Source organism: Accipiter gentilis, chromosome 8 (genome assembly GCF_929443795.1).
Source record: "Accipiter gentilis chromosome 8, bAccGen1.1, whole genome shotgun sequence".
Taxonomy (NCBI): Eukaryota; Metazoa; Chordata; class Aves; order Accipitriformes; family Accipitridae; genus Astur; species Astur gentilis.
In genome coordinates this window covers 42,086,138-42,099,220 of record NC_064887.1, presented here as the reverse complement: position 1 = coordinate 42,099,220, position 13,083 = coordinate 42,086,138, and the positions used below count along the sequence as shown (strand labels likewise).

General features: G+C 38.5%; 1 protein-coding gene across 13 annotated transcripts in view; it reads left to right on the top strand.

Moving 5' to 3' along the window:
- The window catches only part of CPAMD8 (C3 and PZP like alpha-2-macroglobulin domain containing 8), a 68,271-nt gene that overhangs the window by 10,847 nt on the left and 44,341 nt on the right, over positions 1-13,083 (top strand). For 12 of the 13 annotated variants that reach the window (XR_007507117.1, XM_049809374.1, XM_049809369.1 and 9 more), the window contains 13 exons: positions 1,375-1,526; positions 2,775-2,797; positions 5,302-5,467; positions 5,599-5,651; positions 6,130-6,147; positions 7,132-7,186; positions 7,321-7,434; positions 8,266-8,350; positions 8,619-8,727; positions 9,192-9,419; positions 9,588-9,758; positions 10,137-10,265; positions 12,522-12,711. Coding sequence is in view for 12 of the 13 variants with exons in the window: in XM_049809374.1 (XP_049665331.1) it covers positions 1,375-1,526; positions 2,775-2,797; positions 5,302-5,467; positions 5,599-5,651; positions 6,130-6,147; positions 7,132-7,186; positions 7,321-7,434; positions 8,266-8,350; positions 8,619-8,727; positions 9,192-9,419; positions 9,588-9,758; positions 10,137-10,265; positions 12,522-12,711 (1,493 nt within the window). In the remaining variant the exon portion in view is untranslated. Of the gene's footprint in view, positions 1-1,374; positions 1,527-2,774; positions 2,798-5,301; positions 5,468-5,598; positions 5,652-6,129; positions 6,148-6,486; positions 6,603-7,131; positions 7,187-7,320; positions 7,435-8,265; positions 8,351-8,618; positions 8,728-9,191; positions 9,420-9,587; positions 9,759-10,136; positions 10,266-12,521; positions 12,712-13,083 lie in introns of those variants that run through there. The other variant, XM_049809375.1, reaches the window with a different exon arrangement.

Here is a 13,083-nt window from a genome sequence, read left to right as displayed (position 1 = left end):
AATCTAATCATTTCATACTGGATGCAGATGGTACTCTTTCTCCTTCTGCAACTAGATCAGCTATGTCTTTCTTACCAAGAATTTGCAGGCAAAGTAGTAACTTTTTATTGTTATTTATTATTGTTCTGATGAATTTTCAAACCTGGCGACCATAAGGTTTTGAATCTGCAAGTACCCCATGCAATTTAACTCAAATGCCAGAGAGATCTGAACTTCCTTTGGGGTAATGGGATCTCCATGGCAATGAGGCCTGCTGAGAAAGAAACATGGGGTTGGAATTTGATAAAAGATGACTTGGGGGCTGTAAAACACTATCATCCTCATCCCAAAGCGATAATTAATCATGAACTAAAGCAACCTGGCTCATGGAACTGCAGAAAGGCATGGGCTGAGAAATTGGGCTTAAAGAGTTGTGTGAGGAATCGCCTTCTTTTAAAAAATCCTTTTGGGTAGAAAAAAACCCAGAAAGGTGTGTCATGAAGAGAATATAAATGTGTTGCTTGCAGCCCAATGCATCAGAGAGCTCAGAGACTGTAATGCTTTCAGTTGACAAGTTCATGGCATGGTGCCATTCAGAACAGAGGAATGGTACAGATTCCATTCAGAAACACAAGGATTGTAGTATATATGGGAGGTCGTCTAGGGTGGCTTCAAAACTGTGTGTGTGCCTACTAAGATAATCCCTTTTTGTTGGGGTTTTTAAACTTGAAGGATATAATTGTTTGAACAAAATATTGGTAGCAGAACTGAGAATTTGAGCCCAATCTTGTAACTGCAGTTTCTGGGCTGCTTCTATATAGATTGGAAGTTTAGACACGTTATATGTATGCGAGTCTGACATTTAGAAAGTGCTGAGTGTCAACACTGAGAGTCACTTCTTTTTTTTGTATATCAAGTTGAACTATGGAAATGGAGCCATGAAAAATAATTGAGGCAAAAATGTTAGAAATATCTAAACTGTTTCAAGAAAAAGCATTATCTACAAAACTCTACTGGAGGTTCAGGTACCTCATTCTTTCATGAACTTGAGCTGTTTTATGATGAGCTAGTTGTATATTTAGTTTGTTTACATATAATATATAAATAAAATTATTTACTATATTTGCAATAAACATCAATATTACTGTCTGTCTTTAAATACTAAGGATTTGTAAGCCACTTGAGCTCTGTTTGTTTCTATGTGCATTCTGCATTCGTTTTATGCATGATAGATACAGGCCTAGACTGCTGGTGGTCACAAATGTGACCCTACAGGGGCAAATATGTTACAGAGTAGTCTGTTCTTTTCCTTTTGTTGTACATAAAGTGGCTTACAAATAAAGATCACACTCTGGCTGCTGTTCTTGACCATCCACTTCCAATTTTGCTTCTCAGGGGCTATTTGATTGCAGCACCTTCTGTTTTCCGATCTGGTGTTGAGGAAGCTATAAGCGTAACCATCTTTAACTCTGTCAAGGAGACAACAGTCCAGATTCAGTTAGTAGTCAAAGGAGAAACTGTGTCACGAGGCCATGGAACAGTTTTGGGTAAGTTCCTGTAATTCTGAATTTGAGAACTAGTTTATAAGTTGAAGTGCTGTGGGAGCACATCAATATCTCTTAGAGAATTGCTTTAGGTGATAACAGAACTGGAACCAAAGTAATATTTAATTCATTGACTACTACTAAATGTTCTCAGCTGATTGTGCTCATGTGGTTTTGATGTATGTGATCTCAAACATCCAAGGCTGATAATTTTGGAACACCAAGACATACAGAGACCCTAGATAATTGATATTCAAGAGTTATAGAGTGAATATCTTTCCTTTTGAAACCTGAACGTTTGACACTGGAGACTGTATAGGGATTAAGATAAGCTGATTTAAAAGAAAAATAAAAGATCTACATCATCATTTTCTACCCTTATTTTAAAATGAGTGCTGGTAATGCAATCTCCCCATCTTCAGGACTGAGTATTGCTGAGAGAGGTGGTAATATTTGTGCAGTTGGATAAGTCTTTAAAATCCAAGACAGATACCTCTCTGTCCTGTGTGTAAAGACAAAAAATGTTTTGAATATGTCCCACTTAATATTGAATGATTTTACATTAGTGAAAATGAAGTCCAGTAGCGCTGTTCTACCACTGCTAGTAGTGGTGTAAGCTGTAATGTAGGCAAGGCTCAGGCAATCAGGCTCTTTAACCATCATGTTTTAACCCTTCTGTGTGTAAAAACTGAGAGTTATATAAAAGCCATTTCCTTTCTTGGAACAGATTGTCTCTGGTTTTATCCTCCCCTTGTCGTCTTTGAAATTGGCTGACAATTGCTAAGTAATTCAAAGGGAGTGATGCTTACACATGTGGACAACATATGCTAAAGAGAAATCTTAGGTATGGCTGTATCCAGCAATCAAAATAGATTCTATGAGTGTTTGTTTTGAGAATTAGTCAAGTCCCAAAAGAGGCCAGGTCCTTTTTACAGCAAAATACTTCTGTAAGCATAGGGTGCCCTGTGCTGAAACTTCAGCCTTGGTGGTACTTTCTAACCACAGAGCACTTTGCAGTTTACCTTGTAAATAAATGTGGACTAAGTTTATTTTAGAGAACTCTACTGGTCCGACTTGCTCACTCTGCAGATTGTTTTACACAATGCAGGAAAATTACTTCAGGTGAAATTGTAATTGCAGTTAGCAGCTCTATGACATGGGGAGTCCTTTCACTCAACTGCAAATGTCTAAAACATTAATACCTTAGCTTGAGAAGAATAACTCTCTCTCTCTCTCTCTCTCATATTTTAGATAAAGGAACAATTAAACTGAAGGTGAGTGTCAATTGTTTTAAGATGATTTTGGTGAAAACATGAGGGACTTGCCTTCAACCACATCAGGCATTGCTCTCTGAACAGCTGCAGCACAAATACAGGTTACATTCTGGTGCACACACTAAGGAGGAAGCAACCTTCGCAAGAGGGAGAGTGGAGAGTGAAAAGAACAAAGCTTAATCCATCACAGCTCATCTGTCAGGCCCTTACACCACTGAGAAAATCAATGGCTGAAGCTGTGGGTCATTGCTCAACATAAAGTTCTATGTTGTGATTATTTTATAAGAATCGTAGTACATATTGCTATGTAAGTGTTGTAGAGCATTGGACAGACCACAGAAATCCATAGAAATGGCAGATTATTGAACATTGTGTCTCTGCTAGTTATTCTGGTACTACTATGTTGTTAAGAAACATAGGCTTTCACCAGTTTTGTCTACGTTTCAGCCTTTGACATTAGTAATATTTTTGCCATCAGCATAGTCTGTAAAACGAAGCTTACCCGTACTAAGAGATGGAGGGAATGAGAACAACTTTTTATTTCCAATGAGGGTTTGTAGTGGAGTGAAATAATGATGAATTTAAATGCAGTTCTGGAAGAGAGTTCTAGTAGCCAATAAAAAGAGGCTACATATTCTTACCTTAGAAAATCACATTTTTTAAAGCAATATTTGGCTTTATTTGAATCCCTAGGATACTGGAGATCTGGGGTGCAGTGAAAGGTAGTCATTCTTACAGCAGAAAGACATCCTGTGAAAGATCTTCCCTGCTTTGCGCCTTGTGTGAGTTATCCTTCCTCATGCCAAGGAGTGAGCTAAATGCTACCGGTTCAGAGTTCAGTGTTCATTGAAAGAAGTAATTCAGTTTATGCTGTATGTAGGACTAAGTGATACCATACAGAGAAAAATGAAGCCATTTTCCTGGCTTCTGTGAGATTATTTGGCTATGCTTCCATGCCTTTGTCTCCATCCCTCTTCCTAGATCTTTGAAAAGTGGGGTGTAAATTCAAAGCCATATGAGTTTTCAGTCTTGTTGTTGATTAAGTGCCATCAGAACATTTGGAACTGGAAGAGGTATATTATCTATGATGTTTGGTGATTTGCAGTGGAAGATTATTACTTCAAATGTAGGCAAAATGGAGCCGGACTGAAGAACAAGTCCTAAGTGTTGGATCTCTTAATTTAGTCAGGACTTGTTTTGGAGCTGTCATCTCTGATGGGAGGCAAAGGGGCCAAGTGGAACAAATCATATAAATATTAAATTGTGATGCACTTCTGGAATAGCAGTAGCTAGTACCATGCAGAGCTGTAAACTCTGGATAGTATGCTAGATTAACCACTGTAGCTTATGAACCTGGGGAAAAAACCCTCCATATTGCATTGCTAGCTCTTGACTGAAGCTGGTCATGTCTGAATGAGTCTTTTCTATGCAGTGCCATAAGAAAAATGGTCTGTTTTCTTTGCACTGGATCCAGGTATTTGGGCACAGTTCTGTTCTATTACTGTAGCACAGCATAGGTGCCTTCACTGCAACTACTGCATCATCTACATTGTCATTGGCCTATAAGTAAATTGAAGCCTTTGATTTACGGAAGTCTAACTAGCTTGGTGATGGTCTGTCATGACCAATTGGATCTTCTCTGCCTTGGTGGCATACCTCAGAGTTTTCTTTGCCTTCTCTTTAATTAATTTAATTTTATGGCTGATGTTGATACTGCTCTGTCCTGCCAGTAGTTAAACTGTGTCTGGGAATTAGATTCTAGAAAGGGTTTGATACTTCCCTGCCCCCACCCTTTACTGTGCTAATACACAAATACATAAGTATCTACTCCTTTCGTTTCAAGAAGGTATAATATAGACCTATGTAACAGGAAACATCAGCAATTACACCAAATGCTATAGATTTCTTTATCCAAAGACTATAATTCAAAGCTGAATAAAAATTGCAGTGTCATTGCAGATTTCTGTTTTATTTATTTTTTTCACTCTCAAAATATGACACATTATCACAATATTTCTGTATGATCAGATTTTTTTACTTTGTAATTTTTAATCCACCATCATTTTAGAAGTTTTATTTCTCTGAGCAATTAGTTGAAAATGTGCAAGCATGAGTGTTTTGGTTTTGGGTTATTTTGTGGGTTTTTTTCTTTTTTTTATTTCTCTGTCAATAGAGCTCTGTCTTCCATAACAATGTTGATTTTCCCATGTAACGCACCTTCTTTAGTGGAAGCTGCACATGTAGATCAAATATCACTTTACTTGAGTGATAAAGAAAGGGTAGAAGATAATTTCCTGCTGTGTTTTTTAGCATGACTTTGCATCCTTTGAAGTTTATACACTGTAAAAGATCTAGTATGTTCTTCATTTTCTTTTTATTACTAACACATAGTTACACTGAAATGCAGCAGGTGGCTGCTCTTTGCTCACTTCACTGTCAATTATATTCCCCAGAAAACTCAAAGGCTTTTCTGTGTCTTCCTCACCTCATGGTCTGTTTTCTAGGTGCCTTCAGGACTTCGTGGACAAGCACATCTAAAAGTCTGGGGCAACCGACATCTGGCAGAGGAAGGCTACATTTTTCACAACTATACCACAGTAACCATTGATAGCAAAGGATCATCAGTGTTCATCCAGACTGATAAACCTGTCTATAAACCTAAGCAGAAAGGTAAAGTGACCTTGCCAGATGCTAGGCGGCTTTCAAGCAAAACTTTTTTTCAAGGGTAGATTCTAGGATGAGATCTTCTGTTCAGTGTCAGCTGTGATGACTAATAGATTTCCCCTTTTCCTTTTTTTTAGTGTTGATAAACCTCTTTATGGTGACTTCTGATTTGAGGCCAGTCAATGACAGGGTAAAGAAAACTGTTTTCTTTCACAATGTAAAATATGATGGAATACTTGGCAACCTGTATTTTATTCTAATGTACATTTATGCAGACATATAATTTGATTTTTTTAACCTATTTAGGCATATCTTGTCATTGCTTGTTGTTATTTACACTTTAGTTTTTTTCATTTGGTCACATTACTGTTGAAGGAGAAGACACACTTTGGTAGTGCTAGTAAATACAATGTAACTATGCCAAAGCAGTCAGAAGAATTTTTCAGACTTGCACTGTGTTTAGGTAATGCACAGATAGGCAAAGTATTACTTTTCCAGTTAGATGTGTGGATGAAATGTATGTTTCTTGGGCTACTCTTACCAAAGAAGAGATGTTTAAACTTTGTCACTTTGTGCATCATACCATCCTTACTCAGCAGTTCATTACAAGAAGCAGAAAAAGTAGCTTTGTTTCATAAAGCCTTTTATTCTTTTGTTTTTTCTTTCAGATTGAAGCTTATGTGGTGGTGAGTATCTGTCTGCCAATCATCTAGCATGTATCCTGTAGAGGCACAAGATTCTTGTAGCCTTAAGAGGAACAAGTCACACATCTGTACCTTTTCAAGTTCATTATGGCCATTCCCAACTGTAACCTATGCAATTATCTCTGTCCCTGTGTCTTTAACTGATCTTTGTGTCTTGCTTTTTTGTTATCACCAACAAATATACTTGTGTTCTACTTCAGTTTCAGAAATCCATTCCCATTTTTCAGCCTGAGAAGAATTGGCTAGATTCACTGGGGTTTATAAATGTAACAGTCCCACTCAATTTCTCCCTTCTTTTCAATGCAGACACACTCCTATCCTTCATCTGGCTGGGCTGATATAGCAGGGCCAATCTCATCTCTGCACCCAAACATTATGATAGTGGACAATAGAAATTCATGGCAAGGAAAGGGTGCTCCTGTCTTCTTCCTTATGAGGTGAATGAGAGGTTCCTTCTGTGTCTAGTCTTTTTTTTTTTTTTTTTTAACCATGTGTTTTCTTTAGCTGTCAGCAAGCAGAAGAATTCACCCTCTTCTCTTGTTTGCATTCAGTCACAGATTTAATGCTGACAAAACCAGCGGGATTAATTTCATCTGACTTAGTCATCTAAAAATTGTCTTGCTAGTTGTACAGCTCGCCTTATGAATACAAAGAAAGTGTCTTCAGAGGCCAGTTCATCCCATCCAAAATAGGTGTCTTAAGATAGGTGGAAGATCTGCCACTTGACAGTGCTTGCTTGTGTGCATTGGTTACAGAAGCAGTGTCCTTAAATGAATACTGAATTTTAGAAAGCAAATACTCCCTGGTAAAGTATCTTCAGAAAAATTTTGACAGATGTTAGTTACATTTGAGCTGCTAGTGAAGTGTATGTATTACAAAATGAAGTTCTTTATTACAAACTGAGTTAAATGTATTAGTGATATTCATTTTCACTGTGATGTTTCTCATTCCTAAACCACTATGCAGGATCCTCGGGGGTCTCGTATGATAGAGTGGAGCAATTTGAAGCCATTTTGTTGTGGTAAGTTTCAGACTATCTTTTCTCAGTGTATTGTTATTTGCCTTTGCTTCTGCTTGTAATGAGTTGTGTTCAGTAAGCCTTGACAAGGGCTGATGAGTGACACAGAGTTCACAGTATGTTGTTTACTTTTTCAGGTATTGTAAATATGACTTTTCCTTTGTCTGATCAGCCAGTATTTGGTGAATGGCTCATCTTTGCTGAAATGCAGGGGCACACATACAATAAATCCTTTGAAGTTCAGAAATATGGTGAGTTGTATCCAAATCAACTTTGGCTATAACCCAAGTGCATTTGGAAGAACAAAACATTATCAAATTTTTCACTTGAGATGAAACACCTGAGAAATAATGCATTTAAAATGTCATGAGGAAAAATTCTTCAGAGGCTATGTACTTCAGGGACATAGACACTTGCAACTTAACCAAGCCCTTTGTTTCTGTCCTCCACACTTCATAAAGTAAAGGACCTGAAATGGAGTGTCCCACTGCACGGTCTATTCATGTAACGAAGATTTAATTTTTTTTGGAAAAACTCTTTAAGACGCTTTTAGTCTGTCAGTGCTTGCCTTCCTTTCCCAGAGTCCTCCTCAGAATTCTGAATTCTTTTTTTGCTACTCTCCTTTTCAGTCTCAAAATCTCTCTGTTTGATGAAAGGTGCGCATCCTTACAAACCCAGCAAACCATCTATGACATCTGACCTGATCACACAAGCATTTATAGACACTGACAACTGCTAATATCTCAGCTCTATTCCTGACACATTGTGGAGGAGTCAGTAGCGAGTTGTCCTCTTTACCATGTATGTAAGAGAAAAAGAGTCAGCTCAAATCCTGGAACAGAGATCCCTCTGAAAAGAAGTAAAAATCTAAGGGTGTTTTGCTAGGGTCATCTTGCCAGGATGGTCTTGGTTTGCTACTTTTGTTGATTCATTCTCTGCTGAGTGTTGTCCTGTCTAACATTAGCTACACTGCCCTCGTCCGACCATAAGCAGTGATCTTGTCCGAGCTGTGTATGCTTTTGCTATAACCTGGACAATAAGATCTCCTTGACAAGATTCTATTGTATTTGTTTTCATTGTAGTATTACCAAAGTTTGAGTTGCTGATTGACCCCCCTCGCTACATTCGTGACCTTTCACTCTGTGAAAAAGGAACTGTCCATGCCAGGTAGGAACACGTCCCAAATAAAGTTTCATTGCAGTCACTGGAGCTTGCGTGTCATCTGCTGCAGAATTTTCCAGATGATTTCTGGTCATCATCAGAAACTTTCCTATGTAACAGCCTTCATAAAACATGTTAACAATAACAAGCTGGAAAACCTTCTGTGATATTTTTTTCTGTTTTCTAGATGTGCAGATCACATGGCACTAGCCTTGATATCATCAGGAAAACAGAAAACAGCTGGAAGTTATTCATTATCTTCTTTCCATTTCAGATACACATTTGGAAAACCAGTGACAGGAAAGTTAATTGTCAATATGACTATAAATGGCGTGGGGTACTACAGGCATGAAGTGGGACACCCTGTCCTCAAAACCATGCAGGTGAGGGAGACCACTGAATCACCTGCAATAAAATGCCTGATCTGTACTCTTTGATATTAATACCCCAGCTCTATTTTCCATTACTGATGGGAGATCAGAAAATAAATGTAATAATTGGGTCCAGCATAATAAAAATATTACATATTTTTACATGATATGTTTATGATTTGGGGGGATGAGAATGTGTTGGCATAGTATTAATCTGGTTTTAGAGCATATGGTACTGAGGGAGAAAAGAAGAATGAGGGACTGTGACAGTCCAGACTATGGATAAGGGAGGAAAATGAAACTTGCTTTCTTTCCTCCTTCCTTCACCCACTCCCCAATTAATTGCCTCCACTCCACATGCTTTAAAAAATACTGCTGCAAACGCCTATCAAGTGCCTACACTTTAGCTTTGGCTTCTAGACCTTTTTTCAATGCGAATGCAAACTTATGTTTCCATTCCCCAACCCGCTTCATAGATTGATGGCTCTGCTGTTTTCGATGTGTGTGTGAAAGACATGATGCCAGCTGATGTTCCAGAACATTTTCGAGGCACAGTCAATATCTGGGCCACAGTGATCAGCTCTGATGGGAGCAAGCAAGTTACATTTGACGACTCAACACCTGTTCAGAAACAGCTGATTGATATCAAATACTCCAAGGATACCAGAAAACAGTTCAAACCTGGACTCCCCTACAAAGGAAAGGTAAGATTAAAACTAGAGACAGTGACATGTGGCTGATATAAGGTTATACTGACTTGATCTCAGCATGTTACACCACGTTCTGGTGTGGTTTTCCCACCTGCTGTTTCTGTCACTGACTGGAATTGCCTATAATGTGAACCCTGTTGTTCTATAAATGAAACACTGTAGGTAGAAGTAACTTACCCTGATGGAAGTCCAGCTGACAGAGTCACTATCCGAATTAAAGCTGAACTCACACCAAAGGACAACGTTTATACAAGTGAACTGGTATCAAGAAATGGCCTCGTGGAGTTTGAAATCCCCTCCATCCCTACAGCTGCCCAATATGTCTGGCTGGAGGTGGGTGAAAGCTCTTTATAGGATTAGTGGGCTTTAATGTAACTAATCTTGTCAAACCTGCACTTTATAAATCAGTGCTACAAACAGGAAATCAGTGCCTTTTAGCTTCAACTTCTTGATTTAAATGCAGCAAACACTTACTTTGTTTCTTGCTGCCAATAGAACTGATGTTGATAACCATCATGAAAAGATGCTTCTCCAAATACAGCTTAACACAGTGGTAAGGGTCCAATATTTGGGCAGTACTGTTGCTATGTAAAGATGACAAGAGATGAACAGCTGGAAAGTAGAAAATGCTAGATGGTGATACAGTGTAAGAAGAGAGTACAAATCAGGCTTTCTATGCATGCATAACATTCAGATGTAACTTTTGTTAAGACCAAAGTGACAGCGATTGATGGGAAACCGTCTGGGGATCAATATCTGCCAAACTACTTGTCCATCAGTAGCTGGTACTCGCCCAGCAAGTGTCACATCCAGCTCCAGGCACCAGATAAACCTTTCCAGGTATGTTGGCTTCATATTCCATCATGGCAACAACTGCATTTCTTGGCTTAAATTACTTTGTTCTAATTAAATATTTCTAGCCATTTCTGTTTCTGTGATCCTGGACTGTTATTGTTTCCACTACAAAGGTTGAAGTAGCTGCAATTTAGCCATCAAATAGTTGTTCAGTGTTGGCTGCCCACAGTTCTAAGCGAAGTACCTTTGATGCTTTGCACAGCATCTCATTCTCCTTTGTGTTGTGGGGATGGGGAGAGAGAGTGGGTATAGGCAGTGATAACAATTTTCATTCTGTGCAACTCCAGTAACACTCACATATGAATTGTTTGGTGAAAATTACATGCTTTAGTTAAAGTCAACAGATGTTGAAAGATTGGAAGTGATGTTAGTGGGAGTAGCTTAATTATTAAAGATCCAAATTACGGCTATGTAGTCTTACTAGAACTTCCAGTTTAAATCTCAGATGGGTCTGTTTAGTCTTCCATTTAATAAACTATGACCATAGTTATCTTGTCTTATTTTGTAGTTTTTGTAGGAACCTCTCTAAAAATGTAGTCCCTTCCATATAAAAGTTGTCATGATCTCTCTCCTAAAGGAAAGATATGATTTAACCACAATTCCTGTTGCATATTGTTTTACTGAGTTGTTTAGGGTTTGTTCTCTACCCAAGAAGATGCTCTGAGGGTCTGCATATTGCTTTGGGGGAAAAAAAAAGTGGGTTTTGGCAATATACACACTTAGATTTCTATTATCAGCAGATCCGTCAGGTTGGTTTCAGACTCTTTGTATCCAAATAAGACCATTTTTTTTATCACTGCATTTCATGGAAGTTTAATGGCTAATTAATCTTTTACAACTTTCCTGAGGTATGGAAAGGGGATTATACACTGCTAATCTGAACACATTGTTCTTATTATAACCTGATTAGAACTAATTCTTCTGTGGGAAAGCTAGGAGTTGGATGACCAGCTGATGTGGGAACTGATTCCCTGCTTTGCCAGCTCTTACTGGGTGTTCCAATTAGCTACATTCATTTTTTAATGAATTGTTTCATCATTTGCACTGGGGAATTCTTAATACTTCAAATATTTAATGTCACGAGGCACTTCTTGGACTCTGTGGCATTCTCACTGTATTTAACCATTAGCAGCTCCTTGTATTCAAGTCCTTGCCATTTTGGTTTGTACCATATGTACATTCTGGAAAGATAACACTGTTAGAGCTGAAGAAAGAGGTTTTTCAAAAGATTTCATTGGGATTTAACATTGCTATTCAGCCTTAACAGTCTTAGTTGGCCATTGCTATGCTTTAAATTGCAGGAGGATCATGAGTAGAAGTTGCTGAAAAAATCCTACTTAACACAAGTGTTAGCTGCTCCTCATATCCCAGAAGCAAGAAGTCTGTGCTCCTAGGAAAGTTGGCTGCTCCACAGAGGGCTTATTACTCAGCCAGACATGACCCAGTCCTAATCCCATGACCGAGCACTGATGTCTGTTCTGTTGAGATTGGCGGGTTTGGGGGGATTTTGTCTCCAGGGTATTCAGTACTTAGTGAGTACCTCCGGGTGTAGGACTTCAGTGCACAAAAAGTGCAGGAGGTCAGTGTGCTGCTCTGAAGCCTATTGCAGGCATCAGATGAGTTTACCCAGAAAAAAGAAGCTCTCTTCTCATTTATTTGTGTGTTTGACAGCTCCTTGAGTGCCAGACTTGCAAATTAATATCAAGACTTGTGTAATTTGAAAGCATTTTCCCTCAGATCTATTCCCAGTAATTTCATGCCACATTGATTATGTTTGAATTAGTATTTGCCATATGAAAGTAATCACCATGTATAATCTCAATTAACTGCAAAGACTATCAAACATACATCTCTTCCCACCCCCAACCCATCTCTTTCTTTTTTGGACTGGACTACTGAAGGGGTGTCTAAAATTCAACCAATTCTGACAGCTGCTCTGTGCCAAAAGGCTTAACTTTCAGGATTCCAGAGATTCCTTTATTGTTTCATTAATGCATACAACGCCCCAGCCCATTCTCCTGTTAGATTTGCAGGGAGTGAAGAGCTGAACACAGGGCCCTTTTTATTGTGAAGAAAGTCCATGAAACAGTGCTAATGTAATATACTTTTCAATGCATACATTTCTTAGGAGGGGGTTCACATCTCTTGTGGACTGAAACCCAAATAGATTTATGTGCTTTATAAATAAAAAGCATGCATTGTAACAGACCAGATCTTTTGCTTTTCTGTCTCTGGGTGCAGGTAGGAGAGGAGGCTTGGATTGCAGTGAAGTCCACATGTCCTTGCAACTTCACTCTACATTATGAAGTGGCATCGCGAGGCAACATTGTCCTTTCAGGACTGCAGCCCAGTAACGTCACCCAGCAGAGGAGCAAAAGAGCCACCTTTCCCTTTGAGAAGAACATTGATATCACACGCTTCCCAGGAACAGGTAGCTAGTATCATAAATGCAAATTCGCCCCTATTTTCAGGGAAAAACAATTTTTCCGCAAACCTAAATATCCTCTTTTTTTAATTTAATGCTCCTTAAAGGGCATAGAATAATTTTGTGCAAGAAAAATAGTTATATCCATTGCACACGTAGTCATATAGAAAAAAGATAAATTTCTTCAAGAGGGATAACTCTTGGAGAATTTTCTCTAGTCTTTCTGTTGTCTTTCTCTGTTAAGAAAACTCTAGTCTTTCTTAATATGCTAGGCTTTGTATCAACTGAGTGGTAGGGAAGTGTATGATGGGGCTGGGGCAATTTACTAAGCTGGCTGAGCTTAAACTAGGAAGATGATGTTAGATGAACTGACAGCAT